The sequence below is a fragment of the Capricornis sumatraensis genome, chromosome 7 (assembly GCF_032405125.1).
Source record: "Capricornis sumatraensis isolate serow.1 chromosome 7, serow.2, whole genome shotgun sequence".
Taxonomy (NCBI): domain Eukaryota; kingdom Metazoa; phylum Chordata; class Mammalia; order Artiodactyla; family Bovidae; genus Capricornis; species Capricornis sumatraensis.
Window position 1 is genome coordinate 17,910,797 of NC_091075.1, and position 16,800 is coordinate 17,927,596.

Consider the following 16,800-nt stretch of genomic DNA (forward strand, 5'->3'; position numbering starts at 1 on the left):
ACCCTCCTTATTTAAAGAGATGTTTCTCACAGTTTCCAGTTTTCAGTGGTTTGAGGCACACCACTTTAAATGGAAATATCCTCTTTGGACTGCCTTGGAGGTGGGGAGGTGCGGAGAAAGAGAATTTTCTTCCTGGTCCTAATGTCCACCTAATTTTTAAAGCATAGGTTCGTTATTCTTCTTATATTTTAAGCTTACAATTACATGCGTATATTATTAGATGCCTTGATGTCCCATTTCACTTTTCTTAATTTGTGGGGAATGACTGGAGGGAGGGACAGAATGAAAAATACTTCCCTCTGAGTAAAGAAAGAGGGTGTATATGGAAACTGAGATTAAAACACTGGTGTGAGACTGGGAGGTCAGTAGGGGTCAATGGTACATTTAGCCCTCTTCTCAAAGGTGATTCTGTTTCACCTACACCCGTAAAATAAATAAAGCGAATTTCTTATGCATGCAAATAGTTTTTGCATTGAACCAGTTGGTCCAGGTCTCCTATCTGTTAACTTCCTTACCCTCTTGGTTTCAGTTCACTATCTCTCTGCTGCTGGACTATCTCTACCCTTTCCCATATCCAAACCCTCCACCTAACCTTCCTCCTCTTCTGGCTTCTAGTCACTCTCGATTTTCTGCCACCTTCGCCCTCAGCATCCCCAGCCGGCACGTGACTGGGGGGTTCCGCAGACCGGGCCCCGAGTTTCCTTGAGTCAAAGCCAGAGGCTCGGTGGTGAGCGACCTGGACGGTGTGGCAGGGGCAAGGAGGTAGAAAATGCGTTCGTTTCACGTGGCATCTCAGCGCAAATTTGTCTGGAGTTCTTGGCGAGGAAGAGGGCAGGTTTTATTATTTACTTATAGCCTACATGCTAAGCTCGCTCTGGGGCTTCGCTTGGTTTTCAGAAACTTCATTCAAACGCCAGGCGAAGCGGCCCACGAGGTCGGGACTGGGCGTTGTAGATGACCTCAAAGCTACTTCCTCCCCCTCCAAGCCCTTCTTTCTCTCCCCTAGTCACCTTTACGTATACAAAACTGCCCCCGGGGCTAGAGAGGTCTCGCTCTCTCTCGCAAAGGGTTAAAATTTGTCGGATCGCATGAGGGGGAGGAGATTCCCCATAGACAAGTAAAAAGGGCGATGGACAAACGTGCGGGCACTAAGACCGCAAGGCATTCATTTCCTCCTACGGTGGATGCGGACGCCGGGAGGAGGAGAGTCCCGGAGAGAGGAGCTGGGAGCAGAGGCGCAGGCAATGCTCAACCCCGACTGTAGCTGAGAGAGGCTGGGGGAAACCGGTTGCCGGAGATCGACCGGCGAGGGGAAGACCTTGGGGGGTGGGTGGGGGAAACAGACTGGAGAGCACTCGAAATCTAGCGCTTTACAGATTATTTTATTTTGTGTAGAGAATACGTAGCGACTCCGAAGATCAGCCCCAGTGAACATGTCAGTGTTGACTTTACAAGAATATGAATTCGAAAAGCAGTTCAACGAGAATGAAGCCATCCAGTGGATGCAGGAAAACTGGTAGGTGATGCTTTCGTGTGATGCTGTCCCCAGGAGCCCCGCGCGTTTTCCCCGTGTGCCTTAATGTCGGTACTCCCTTTCTGGGGCGTGAATGGAGCGAGGAACCGCGGGTAGCGGGAGCGGATCGCTGAGTTCCCGGGTCTCCCCGGTGCAGGAGACATTGGGGCTGCATGAAGCGCGTGAGTCTGTGGTTGCCCCTGGGTGAACCGTGGCTACACATGCATCTTTAACATAGATTATATAACATAGAACATACATGTGTACATAGAGTGCGACAGGGAAGGCGGGAGAGACGCCACAGACCCTACCTGTGCTGCTCCTGGTTTCCCTCTAGATTTGGGTTTTCTTGCTTGGCCTCCTGCAAGCAGAGTGTGAAAGGCAGTGGAGATAGGACCCGGTCTCCGGCTCTGTTTAACCCTCTCTCATCCGCCGTTCTCTGCTCTCTGGCCCTCGCCCTTTCCCCATTCCTCCTGTCTGTCCTTTCTTTCTCCTTGTAGCTCTCCTACTTCACTGTCTTTCTCCTTGGCTGCTCCCCAGCCAGATTCTTCCTTTCCTGGACCCCTTTTCCCCACGCAGATCCCTTTCCAGTTTCATGAAGAGACGGAGGCGGGGAGTGGGGGAAGAGGGGACAATGAAAACAGTAATAAAAATGAATGAACCCGAGCGAGTGGAGCCACGCCATTATTAAGTTTGTTTTACGGAAACGCCTTTTGGACACACTGGATTCTAATTTAGTGGGAAGCTGCTGATTGGAGTTGAGACAAATTAAAAACCCCTGGGTCCGCAGAGTCCTTGTGGGGTGGGGAATGTTCCCCACACAACTTCTAACCTGGGAAAGCATCTTTCTTGTTAACTGTATTCCCTCCTCCAGCCCTTTTGGAAATCCCTGTGTGGGAAGCGATCCCGTGTCACCTTGCAATATTTAACAGGGGAGGGTGTGTATGTTCATCTCGCTTCTAGCTTGTAGACGGAGCTGCTGTGGCAGACATTCTCTAACCACCCCACCTTAAGCCCGTGTCTGACGATCAGTAAAGAGAAAGCTCAAGGCAACCCCCAGCTAGGCAGCTGCTGGCAGCCTCCCAGGTACTGCTGGAGAGGGTCGGGCCGAGGGGGCTCTCGGAAGGTGGGGGATTCCGCCTGCCGCGTGCGCTAGCGCGTGCCCCCGGCGCCCTCACGACCTGCCTTCCCTCCCCCAGGTCATCAATGGGAAACCGGAGACGCTAGCGCGCCTGGAGGCTGGGGCGGGTGGGTGCTCTGCGCCGGAACCCGGGAATGGGGCTCAACGTCTTCTCCCCGGGAGGTTCGGCCGCCGCTCCCGCCTCCTCCCTCGCGGCCGGCCCGCAGGGGACCAGCTGGCCATTTGCGGCCTCAGCGCGGCCGGGCCCGCCCCCTGCGCTGGGCGCGCCGGCGGAGCCGGGCCGGTTTGGGTGGGCGCGGCGCGCGGCCTGGCGCGCTCACACTCGCTGCGGCGTGGCTGGGGGCTTCCTCGGGCGCGGGGGCGGAGGGCCACAGCCGGAAGCCAGGAGGGCCACGCGATTTGCTCGGAAGGCTGGGAAGTGCGGCAGCGCTCTGGGCCGAGGCCCGTCCTGGGCCTCCGAGGGCGAAGGCACCGAGGGTGGGCCTGGAAGACGGTTGTGCACCCGGAGGCTCGATTCCGTAGGAGTTTAGACAATTAAGGCCTCTGCGCTTGGGGAAGCCAAGCCTCCCTCGGGCCCCACCAAAGGGACCTTCTTTACAGGCACTTCCTCCTCCCGCGTAGGGGGTGGCGCTGAAGGCCGGGCGGGGGCGGTGCCTGGGGGGGGTTGGGGGTGGGGAGTGGAGCCGGGAGCCGCAAGGCGGACCCGCAGAAGGCGAAGGTCTTCTCTGCAACTGTTTGTCGTGGTGTCTTGTCACACCGCTGAGTCCATCTTCCCGCCCCATCGGCCCTGCGCTCTCTGTGTTTCCTAATATCTGACCAGTCTCCAACTTGCTGCACCCTTGTTGAACCTGCCCCTCCGGAACTGGCCTCCCCTCGGGCCGGCTGCTCCGCCTCACTGGGGGCTAGCCCCTCTCCTTGCACCTCCTCGGTGGATGCTCCTCCTACTCACTTGTTGCCTTTTTTCTGGGGCCACTTTCTGTGTTTCCACCACCGCCTGGTACTATTTCCCGCCTCTTTCTCTATTGGACTGTCCTGGTGACTCAGACCATAAAGCGTCTGTCTACAATATGAGACACTTGGGTTCGATCCCTGGGTTGGGAAGATTCCCTGGAGAAGGAAATGGCAACCCACTCCAGTACTCTTGCCTTGAAAATCCCATGGACGGAGGAGCTTGGTCGCGAAGAGTCGGGCACGACTGAGCGACTTCACTTTGACGTTCTCTATTGACCAATACACCAATACATCAAACAGGGCCTAACCCTCGGGATTGAAAATGGGAAAAAATGCACCAATTTATCTTCGCCTGTTGGACTGTTACCACTCTTAGCTCTTTTTCTGTACATTTCATCTGGCAGTATCTTTCCTAGCTTTTTATTCATATGCGTAAGTATTTAGATGTATGTCTGCCTTCTAGGAGAAGGAAATGGCAACCCACTCCAGTATTCTTGCCTGGAGAATTCCATGGATGGAGGAGCCTGGTGGGCTACATACAGTCTATGGGGTCACAGAGAGTCGGACGCGGCTGAGTGACTAACACACACTGTGCCTCCTGCTAGACCATCATCTCTTCAGGGCATGCTTCTTATTCCTCTCTTGAATGCACCTTGAAGAATGCATTGTACAGGCAGATGCCTGGGAAAAGTCTTAAATTAGTGAGTTAAAGTGATGATGGATGTCTATTTTATTACCAGCACAGCTACCTGAACCTTAGCAGACTTGGCCTTCCCTTGAGTTTTGAATACTATGACATAGTCACATATCAGGAGTTCCCTTTCCTGACTTTTTCTCTCTTTGACCCTAATTGTCTTGTTTCTTTTTATATCCCAGAGTGTATGCATTTCTCCCAGTATCCTTGGGTGCCCATTTTATAAACCTCTCCCAAAATGTCAACAGCCAAAAAGTCTTGAACTACGTGTATAAGAAAATGAAGGTTTTTTCCTTTTCATTTCCTTTGTTAACCAAAGCTTACACCCTCTTGAGGAGAGGGACCGTTTAGGAAGCACAAGGTCTTGCATTTGCCAGACTCATTAACTACAGATAACTTGAAATAGTTTCTGGAGGAAAAACAATGTTGTGAAGTTTCCACTGTATTTTTTTTTTACAAATTATTTTCAGTCGTCCTTAAAAATTCCCTAGACATAGCCTCAAATAAAACTCAGTTTACAGAATTAAGTTATAACTTATCTCTCAAAGATTAAGCTGCACTCACTGTGTTTTTGAAGGATTGTAAGGAAGGTCAGGAGTGTTGTTTTGTCAGGATGCTGTCTGCACTACCTTTCGAATATGATTTAAGAAGGCCTTTATTAAACTTATCCTATAATCTGTACTCATTACTTTATTACATATTAATGTAATGGGACCCTTATTTTGGAGTGATGTTTTTATAAACTAAAGAGTTCAACTGAGGCAAATTTATCAAGTTTATTGCTGCTCAAACAATGATTAACCCTGTATTCACTGTTTTAGACATGGGATAAATACTATAGACCATTTTACTTTTCTAGCAAATAGTTTCACATATAATACATTAGAAAAACTATGGAAAAATGCAGAGTAATAAATATGCCTTGGAGAATCACCCTGAGCCACATCTTTATATGTCAATGAAAAAATATCCTGGGTAATATTATCTGGTAAATGAGGGTATATTGCATGAGATAGAGGAAAATACCTGCTTTTAGCTTAACATTTTTAAGTTCTGATTTGACACTGAAAAGCCCTTGTGGTTTTACAGCATTGAAAATAGAGGCATTTTGTTCTTTTATGAGATGTCTGGCCTTTACCTGTTATTTTCACAAATAGCTGACTTCATTTATTAGGTCTGCTGGGAAGGGGGCAAAATCGCCTAGGGATTGGTAAAGTGACATAAAATTCACTGACTGAGAAGGGCAGCTGGGCTCTGCTCTGCCTTCTCTTTCAGCAGCCTGCCAGGTCTGTGCTCGCAGTGGTAGATGCTAGTTGCTTCAGTTGTAATTGTCTGACCAATGGTGATTATCTTCTGATGTCGGCTGACACGGTGTTCACCAATAAGAAAGCAGGAGGCCTGTGCTGACTGCTGTAACATTATGTATGTGAGGTGACGTCATCACAGGGTTTGCCTAGAACCTCACGAAACCCTCCCCCGCTCCCCTCTGGCATCCTTCACATCCAGCCTTTCACTGCTTTGTATATTTTTCTGACCTTCTTTCCACCCGTGGTAATGGTTATAAAGATTTTATTGTTTTTATATGTTGTATGCTGTGTTTGAGGTCTATAAGATAGTGTGGGGATTTTTAGAAGTACATACTGTCTGGCTAAGGAAAGTACAGATTGGTTTTTACTAAGGGAAAAAATTAAACACTGTTAAAGAGAAATTGCACATCTTTTTGTTTTTTGTTAGATGTGAGATTTGGAAGGTAACATACAATTTCAATATGAAAAAACATAAAAGTATTATAAGCCTGTGTTAGATTTTTACTCAAAATATAGCATTTAATGTCTATCACACTTTGGAATGCAGGCTGTTTTTCCTGTAGTGACAATTGCTTTGCATTGATCTCTAAAATCCTCCTTGTGACTTGTATGTTTTTGTAAGAAAAGTGGCTGTAAAACAGTACCGCCTGTGGCCATAAGACAGAAAAGGCCACAATGTCTCATTTAATCAATACAAATTTGGTCAGCTGTCTAGGAAACTACTATGTCCACACTGTACCCAGTGTGTTTTTGCCATTTAGTTTGGAGAATCACAGTTCATATTAGCCTTAAAATTGAAAATCCGAAGTGTGAGGAACTTAACATTCATTCAATAAACTTTAGAAAGCACTTGAGATGTTGGCCTCTTATGCCCTAGGTTAAGAGTGAGAACACTGAGAAAATGTATACAGAGGAAAATTGTGATGTCTGATGTGATCCTAGCAAATAATATTGTGTAAGAACTTTAATCTGAACTTTTATGTGATGTATATTCATGCAGTCTGGTTTCTCTAGGGTTTCCAGGAATAATGCAAATTATTTTATGATTATCTGTCTCTATATTCACATTAGTAACTAAATATGAATATAGTGAAAAAATGTTTACATAGGCCTTTTGTTAAATTGGAAGTTAAATTTTGTGGTCTAGACACGACTCCTTGGTGCTTTTAATGTTCAGTTCAGTTCAGTCCAGTCACTCAGTCGTGTCCGACTCTTTGTGACTCCATGAATCGCAGTACACCAGGCCTCCCTGTCCATCACCAACTCCCGGGGTTCACTCAAACTCAGGTCCATCGAGTCGGTGATGCCATCCAACCATCTCATTCTCTGTCGTCCCCTTCTGCCCTCAATCTTTCCTAGCATCAGGGTCTTTTCAAATGAGTCAGCTCTTCCCATCAGGTGGCCACAGTATTGGAATTTTAGCTTCAACATAAGTCCTTCCAGAGAACACCCAGGACTGATCTCTTTTAAGATGGACTAGTTGGATCTCCTTGCAGAAGGGACTCCCAAGAGTCTTCTCCAACACCACAGTTCAAAAGCATCAATTCTTTGGTGCTCAGCTTTCTTCACAGTCCAACTCTCACAGCCATACACGACCACTGGAAAAGCCATAGCCTTGACTAGATGGACCTTTGTTGGCAAAGTCATGTCTCTGCTTTTGAATATGCTATCTAGGTTGGTCATAACTTTCCTTCCAAGGAATAAGCGTCTTTTAATTTCGTGACTGCAATCACCATCTGCAGTGATTTTGGAGCCCAAAAATATAAAGTCTGACTTTATATTTTTCTTTATATTTAAACTGTTTCCACTTTTCCCCCATCTATTTGCCATGAAGGGATGGGACCAGATGCCATGATCTTAGTTTTTAATCTTAGTTAGATGATAGTAAATTCTAAGTGTCAGGATCACATTGGAATTTAATTACAAAGTCAATCCACTCTAGATCCAGAATTTGCTTTGCCTGTTTATCTTTAAGGAGAATCTATTTTGTGGGAAAGTTTTGAGAGGGGAAAGAGGCTTAGAAATACTTTGGAGAGCATAAACAACCATCTGACCTGTCTTAAGCCAACAAAGTAAAATGGAGTACAGCAAATCAAGAATTCATATTTGGTTCAATGATCTGGATATTTCATGTCCAACACTTTCTAAGATGAGTTAACCAAAAATTGTTGCTACAATTCACTTAATTTGTCATGTCTGGATACAGGTGAGCTGAGCTGGCTTTTATTAATAAGAATCAGACCACAGTCCACAAATTTGCCTTAGCTTTCTATTTTTATTCTTAGCTTCAAATCCATCTGTTCCACCTACTTTCCATTTATCTTTGTTAGAAGAGCACAGACACTTACCTGGAAAAGTTTACCTTAGGGAAATTACCCATATCACAGTTATTCCTGTTGATAGTCTAAGGAAATCTGAATGAAAATATAACATGGCTTTATTGAAAGGTAAAGGCTCATAACTTCATTTCTTTGTTTGTATTCTTATTATGAGTATATGGCTTCTCGGGTGGCTCAGAGGGTAAAGCATCTGCCTGCAATGCAGGAGATCTGAGTTCAGTCACTGGGTGGGGAAGATCCCCTGGAGAAGGAAATGGCAACCCACTCCAGTACTCTTGCCTGGAAAATTCCATGGACAGAGGAGCCTGGTAGGCTGCAGTCCATTGGATCGCAAAGAATCGCACACAACTGAGCAACTTTACTTCTTCTGTGAGTATATATATACAGGCAGGTATGAACATGTAAAGTTCAGAACTTTAACAGCATCCTTAACTATATTTAACTTACAATAATTTTATAAGATTAATCCTTTTTTGAAAAAAGACTGCCCTAGTCAAAAATGGATTTGTAATTTTAAGTTCATTGAGCAAAAAGCATCCCAAATCCCAGATCTTTGTAAGTCATCTAAGCTTACATCTAAGCTTTGTAAGTCATCAAGCTTACAATTTTTATTGTGATTTCTTTCTGTACTGAGTACTCATGATTTTAAGTTTCAAGGTTATTTATCTTAGTATATTAGAATGACAGGTATTTTTAGGAACCCTTTTGTTGAGTCAGTCATCCACTGTGAACTTCCTAAAATTTAACTTTAAACCTGTGTGTCCAAAATAATGTACAAATGAAAGATTCATTTTCTTAAAGATAAATTTCAGATGTCTTTCGCTCAACCCTTAATTTTTTTTTAAACAATCTTTTAAATTCTGAGACTGATTTTTTTTTCCTGGATTTTATTTAAAACTTATTGTAATGAGGTCCACACAAAAGGAAGGGGTGAAGAGTGGGGAACATTCAGGGGACACAGGAATGTGGCCAGTGTCACAGGTTCTTAGTGGAGGAGAGGAGTGAAAAGAGAAGGCCAGGCTGGAGCTGGTGTGGAGTAGGGAAGGGGGAGACTGTGGCTGTATCCTCCTACCCCAGGAAGCGCCTCTCATCCCTGGAGCCCCTCCTTTGCCCTGGGCCCCCGGGGTCCCATCCCTTGTCCTGCCTCGGGCCCAGTGGCTCTTTTGCTCCCCTTGACTTGTTTTCTCTTGGCAGATTTTTAAGCAGGATAATGTTCAGGGCCTCACCCCAAACAATTCCACCTGATGAAAGTACAGCCTTTGTGAGGCTGAATTTTTGAATTGACTATTAACACTTAATGGGCAGCACACAAGATCATTCTTTGAAGACAGGCAAGATTAATGAAATGCATGTTTATGCATAAATGTCCATACATTTACTTAGAAAAGTATATGTTTATATATATACACACAAACCTGTAAGTACACATAACTATGTTAAAGTGACATTTTGAAAAACTGAAAACTGATACCCCATTAAAGACCAATTTTTGTGTATTTCCTGCTAATAGAAGAGCATCTTCCTTGGGAATTCCCTGGAGGTCCATTGGTTAGGACTTGAAGCTTTCACTGCCATGGGCCAAGGTTCAATCCCTGGTTGGGGAACTGAGATCCCATAAGCTACCTGGTGCAATAAACACAGCAACAGAAGCATCTTCCTGAACCCAATGTACTTTTCTAAAATTCGCTGCAAATAGGTCCTAATTTGAATATTTTGTCAATTTTTTAAACTAAATAATACTATTTTAGTAAATTTCTTAAAACTACAAAATTTGAACATTTAGTACTTGGATTTAACCCCAGTTATTAATAATTTTAAAAAATCTTCAATATGGGTAATAGTAGGGGAAACCCTCAAGTCCCAGTTGCCTGGCTCCTTCTATTTATAATGGAAGTATGGTATAAAAGTTTTTAAGATACTTGGTCCACTCCAACTGGGGTAATTAACTTTTTCAGGTGAAGTGGGTTCAGTTGAATTGAACGCTTTGAAGTTGAGAATTTCATGATCTTGTTTTAGGAGCCTCAATGAGGTAGTGGTGGTGGGGGGGTGGCGGCTGGTGGGGGAAACCCTGATGAAAAGGTTTACACCGGAAACTTTCTTTTTTTTTTTTTTAATGGTGTGAGATTTCTCTTGACGTCTATGGATGCATTTAAAAGCTGGTATAGCAGTGGTTATCATTACAATAAGAGTGTAGGAAGCTCTATAAAAAGTTACTCTAAATATCAAGGTCTGTAGTTTTCTTTCAATGTTATGACTTTTTGACATAGATTTAAAGATCTTAGAAAGGAGGGTAAGTTTTCTTCATTCTGAAGTAATGATACTTACAGTTGAGAACATGGTCATTTACTAATTGCAGGCATTCTTTTAAAATGTTTTATATATGTTAATAACTAAATCCTCCCAGCCACCCTTTGATGTATTATCTTTCTGATTTTAAACAACAGGAAATTAGGCCCAATGAGGTTTCACAAGTTGGAATTTGTATGTAGGGATGAAAAAAGAGAAATGGGCTCCAGCATTGACCAAAGCTTAGCCACCCAGGCCTTAATCATCCCCCTGTTTGTGTTAGAATAAATATTCAGTCAATTAAAAAATGTGCTTGGAGACTTGGCAGCACTGTAAACATGGAAGAGATCTGCAGTTTTTAGTTTAGGATCTTACAGTGTCTGTTTCCTATCGTTCAATAAGTGGATCCTGAACACTGAAGGCAAGAATAACGACAAAAAGCACTATTAATGTTATAATTGCCCTATGTAGATATGGATACTGTAATCATGCAGAACTATTATTTTCAGAATATTACTTAATCAAAATCTACCAGTACTTTTAAATTTGTGGAAAGCCATGCTACCTTTAATAATGCTTCTATCATAAAATATTTCAGTTTCATCTCAAACCATGACACACAGACTTGGAACATTTCTTACAAAGCATACTTTCTGTCTGCTTTTCTATGTTCTATGCTTTGTCCACTCAGCTTGGTTCTAGACTCCAAGCTTGTATTTCTACCTGTTACACTGCCTGTCAGCAGGGGGAAAGAATATATTTATATATGTGTATGTCTGTATGTATATATATGGGCTCCCAGGTGGCAGTAGTGGTAAAGAACTCACCTGCCCATGCACGAGCCATGAGATATGGATTTGATCCCTGGGTCAGGAGGATCCCTGGAGGAGGGCATGGCAACCCATTCCAGTATTCTTGCCTGGAGAATCCTATGGACAGAGGAGCCTGGTGGGCTACAGTCCATAGGGTCACAAAGAGTCTGATACAACTGAAGTGACTTAGCATGCATGCACACACAGACTCACACACACCCATACATATGACTTGGAGATGTCCCTGTTCTTAAAGGTCAGTTCCTCCAGTGTGAAGAAATAGAACCTGTTAAAAATTAGTTTTAAATCCTTTTCCTGATTTCAAAGTAAATATTTATTATAGAAAAAAGAAATAAAAACGTTAAAAAGCATAAAGGTTCCGGAAAGAAAACACCTTTAATTCTTATCCAGGGGTGACCACTGTTCTTTGCCACATTTCTTCCAGCCTTGTTTTTAAGATTTTTATATACTTTAGATCATTCAATGCATGTCAGCAGTGAACTGAGTTGTCTCTTATGTGCCAGGGACCGCACTGGATAGTTTTCTTTCACCTACTGCCTCATTACAACTTTATATGTTGCTTTTGTTTCCTCTTTACGTTATAAATGTTTTTCATGTCACTAAAACCTCTCCTCTCCATAGGTATAATTTTCAGTGACTATTTAACATTGTATTGTTTGAACTTTAGGTAACCATTCCCTTACATGTTAGGTTGAATGTGTTAAATTTCTAATATTTTGCTGTACAAATAGACCTCTTGACATTATAGGAGGTCATCAAGAGTATGTGGCCCCCCAGCTGACCAGAAAGCCAGCCCTGGGCAATCAAGGCTCCTGCTGTTCCCACAGCAGGAGCCGTTTCAGGGATGCAGCCTTGAGAGGGTGATGTGTTGCTGAGATCATCCGGATGATACACGCACGAAGCCTCATTAAGGACAGTATATGGGCTCCTAGCTCTGGTCAGCAGCCGCCCAAGACCAGCCTGGTAGGCAAGTCCCTTGCTCACTACCTGCCACCCTCCCCGTCTCGAGCAGCTGCCTTCTTTTTTGGCCTCTTCCTGCCTTCCAGTGTAAGGGGTCCACTTTTCAAATTTCACTTTGGAACTCCTAGGGACACAAACTAACAGCTCTCCTTCTAGGCCCGGAGTTGACATTGCAGTGGGCAGCGTGAGACCTTCTTTGTGATGAGAGCACAGGTAAAATGTACCATGCTATTAAAGATGTTTTATAATTAACCTGTTATGACTAATACTTAACTCATATGTGGCCTGACCACTGGGCCCCTATCCACTGTAGGGTGATTCCCCTTTAAGACCTAGTGTTGTAGATGGAATTTGTGCTTTTAACACCAGCAGTTTTGACTTGGAGAATGCTCCAGCAATCCAGGAAATGAAACGGTTTGGGTTTTTTCGTTTGCTTCTTTGTTTTTTTGCTTAAGTTCTCAGCACAGTTATGTTTGCTTTCTTTTATTGTCTGGTAGGTAGGAAATCTTGGAGGTAAAAGCTTATGTCCTTGTGAAAAATGGCCCCACAAAGGAGTGCAACACTGGGTACTGACTCTAAAAGTAAGAGAAGATTAAGAGATCAAGGAACATTGTGATCCTTAATCAGGAAAAAAATAGGTGGTTTAATTAAATTTTCTGTATTAAAGGAGGATTCTTCAACTGTTTTTGCTGACATCCACCTAAAAGATGTTTGAAAAATTATGTACTGCCTCACACATTTAATATTTTTTCCTTTGTAAGTTGAAGTAAATTAAATTTTTAATAGAGATAGAAGAAATAAGATGAGGATGGGCTAGTTTTAATAAATATTTCATGACTTGGTAAGATAGGTTTATCTTTTTAGTGAGTAATGGACAACAAAGCTGAAATGCATAAGATTCCAGTCCATGGTTTCATTCATCGTTAGCTGAAAGAAACAGTCTGTATTCCACACTGATAACATTTAAAAGACTTCAGGTGTACTCGTCCTATACTGTTTCTGGTTGTTAAGAATTCAGAGCAGCTTAACATTCAAAATGTATGGTCTAATCAGTAGGGGAAAAAAGTGAAGATTATCATTATGCTTCACATCATTGTTCATTTTTACTCTGCTTTTGGGGCAAAAAGGAGAGATGCAGGTAATGTCTTAAACGATCCTTTGTTGGCTATAGAGGAGGTTATAGCCGATAGCATTTCTGTGTGTGTTGCCATTAGGGCTATTCTCCTAATCGGCCAAGTGTCAGTCACTCAGTCGTGTCTGACTCTTCGCAATTCCAGGGACTGTAGCCCGCCAGCTTCCTCTGTCCGTGGGATTTCCCAGGCAAGAATAACTGGAGTGGGTTGCCATTCCCTTCACCAGGGGATCTTCCCAACCCAGGGATCAAACCCAGGTCTCCTGCATTGCAGGTGGACTCTCTACCACCGAGCCACCAGGGAAGCCTCTAATTGGGCAAAACACTTCCTTATTCTTGACTTGGTCAACCACTGAAAGAACCTGAGAACTTTCTCAGGAAGCTCCTTTCAGTCCATTCTACTTGGGGTGGCTCTGATTATTAGAAGACTGTTCCGGTTACTGCCTGAAAGTTATGATCCTCCTAGTCCTGGCTAGCTGTAGTTTATTCTCACATCTCTGTGACTGTCTTGGATGCATTTGAAAACAATTCCTATCTCCTCTCTAGGCTTTCTTTTCTAGAATATCATCAGCAGTCCTCTGGTAATCCACATGGATACTTGTGAAAAATAAAAAATTAGAACTCCTATACTTTTGAATAATTAAATGTTACCTACTAGGAAACTCCTGAGAAAGATATTAAAACTTACTCAAATTTGGCACTTATACATTAAAATGAATAAGCCTATATTAGAGGTGCAGCAGGCAAGGGGGGACTTCTAATTTAGTATTCTGCTGAAAAGTCTGCCACATGGTGCTTTGGAACATTACAAAGCTCCTATTGTATATGACATTCTGGAAATTTTAAGGACTCTCTTAATCCTGAGCCACCGGGCTTGTCTTGAGTTGTAGTTGCTTTTCAGTGACTGTTCCTGCTTTCATGTTTGCAGAAACATTTTTTGGAAACTATTTCATGATGGTTGATATTGTTTGTGATTATACTGCTTTGGTTGGTGCTCAGCTGTTTTTCAAGGCAATGGCACCCCACTCCAGCACTCTTGCCTGGAAAATCCCATGGACGGAGGAGCCTGGTAGGTCGCAGTCCATGGGGTCGCGAAGAGTCAGACAGGACTGAGCGACTTCACTTTCACTGTTCACATTCATGCATTGGAGAAGGCAATGGCAACCCACTCCAGTGTTCTTGCCTGGAGAATCCCAGGGATGGGGGAGCCTCATGGGCTGCCGTCTATGGGGTCGCACAGAGTCGGACATGACTAAAGCGACTTAGCAGCAGCAGCAGCAGCTCTTCTTCAGTTCTTTATAATTACTGGGCTCACTGTCTACCGACAAAAGGGTAGCTTGGGGGTAAAAAAAAAAAAAAGTGAGAACCGCGTTCTGTGTCCTCGATCCTTAACCAGGTGTTTGGGCCAGGGTCACACGGAGAGTTTGTTTTTCCTCGGAATACACATGTACGGGCTTCATCTCCGAGATTCAGAAATGATGGGTCCATGGTGGGGCCCAGGTACTAGGAAAGATCTTCCAAGCTGAAGCTTGTGTCAGTGATGAGCGCTGCCCTGATAACTGCTGATTTCATCTCCGTCTCTGGGTCTGTCTTCTCAGGTCGTTGATCTCACACATTGGACGCCTCTTCCTCTTCCAGCCTGCTTTGCCTCCTTTGTCAGCTCCCTGGGACCAGGATATCAAGCTGCCCAACACCCTGCTATTCATCCTTATCTCTAACGCACAACAAAGACCTTTGTGATCTGGCCCTCAATTTGCTTTCTCTCAATGGTTTCCATTGCCAGTCACCTCCTTCAGGCCCCCGTCACTACTTCTGTTTCCTACCTCCATCTCTCTTTGCTCACTTTCCTACCCCAGCTCTCTGCCTTCTCCTGTGACTCCTATGGTAAAAAAACTCTCAATGGTTTCCCACTGTCTGTAGGATAAATCCAAAATGTTCTGATTGATTTGAAAGGTCATTCAAAATCCAGCTCTAAGATTATCTTCCTAATGTTACCTGTTGAAAGGACTTCCCTGGTGGCTCAGACGGTAAAATGTCTGCCTACATGCAGGAGACCTGGGTTCGATGCCTGGGTTGGGAAGATCCTTTGGAGAAGGAAATGGCAACCCACTCCAGTATTCTTGCCTGGAGAATCCCATGGATGGAGGAGCCTGGTGGGCTACAGTCTATGGGGTTGCAAAGAGTCGGACATGACTGAGCGACTTCACTTTCTCCCAGGCCTATTCAAATAAAAATTCCTTCTCTTTCCCACCCATCAAAATCTGTTGCTATTTTTTTTTGTGGTTTGCTTGCACTTGGCTCATAAATAGGTTAGTATTCTTTCTTCTATATTGGGCTTCGCTGGTGGTTCAGATGGTAGAGAATCTATCTGCAATATAGGAGATCTGGGTTCAATCTCTGTGTCAGGAAGATCCCCTGAAGTAGAAAATTGCAACCCACTCCAGTATTCTTGCCTGGAGAATCCCATGGACAGAGAAGCCTGGTGGGCTACAGTCCATGGGGTCACAAAGAGTCAGACTCAACTGAGTGACTTTCACTTTTCTCTCTTCTGTCTTTGAAATAAGTGCCTATCACAGAATTTGGTGTGTAGTTGCCCTTACTGTGTGTGGACTAGATGAATGCAGGTATGCATGGATGTTATCGTCTAGTGTCTAAATCCTGTCTGACTCTGCAACCCCCTGGACTGTAGCCCACCAGTCTCCTCTGTGCATGGCAGTGCTGGAGTAGGTTGCCATTTCCTTCTCCAGAGGATCTTCCCGACGCAAGGACCAAACCCTGTATTGGCAGGCAGTCTCCTGCATTGCCAGCCAGATTCTTTACCACTGAGCCACCAGGGAAGTCATGCATGAATGCACAAGGCTGTTTACTCACTCTCAGATGTATTTATTATACAATGTCTCTTTATGTTGTCCTTAAGTGAATTATGGACTGATTAGTACCTTCTTGAAATAATAATACTCCAATCAGAAAGAAGTCAAAAGTTTGCTTAAAGTGGTAGGGAAGATGGGATTGTATACACAAGGGAAAAAAAAAAAATCAGGAAGAAAATAATACCAAAATAGTAAAAAGTAGTTGTATAAAATGATAGTTATTTATTTTTCTTTTTGCTGTTCCAGTTTTCCATAATTTTTTATATTACGTCTGGGTATGTAAGGTGGTAAGATTTTGCATATTGGTCTTTTTTTTTCATTTTTTGCATCAACTATACTATATTTACTTCATAGTAAAAGACAGGCTTTATTTTACAATGGTGTATTATCCAATATAAGGTAAAAATTACTTAAAGAAAAAACCAGTACATGTTTTAATAAACATTAAGCAGCATCAGTTCAGTTCAGTCACTCAGTCGTATCCAACTCTTTGCCACCCCGTGAATCGCAGCACGCCAGGCCTCCCTGTCCATCACCAACTCCCAGAGTTCACTCAAACTCATGTCCATCAAGTCAGTGATGTCATCCAGCCATCTCATCCTCTGTCGTCCCCTTCTCCTCCTACCCCTAATCCCTCCCAGCATCAGAGTCTTTTCCAATGAGTCAACTCTTCCCATGAGGTGGCCAAAGTACTGGAGTTTCAGCTTTAGCATCAGTCCTTCCAATGAACACCCAGGACTGATCTTTAGAATGGACTGATTGGATCTCCTTGCA

General features: G+C 43.8%; 1 protein-coding gene across 1 annotated transcript in view; it reads left to right on the plus strand.

The window, feature by feature from the left end:
* Nucleotides 1-1,369: 1,369 nt before the first annotated feature.
* Nucleotides 1,370-16,800, plus strand: part of ELOVL6 (ELOVL fatty acid elongase 6) — a 139,205-nt gene continuing 123,774 nt past the window's right edge. Inside the window, exon 1 of the mRNA XM_068975091.1 lies at nt 1,370-1,516. Within this exon, the coding sequence (XP_068831192.1) occupies nt 1,434-1,516 (83 nt within the window). The 5' untranslated portion in view covers nt 1,370-1,433. The remainder of the gene's footprint in view (nt 1,517-16,800) is intronic.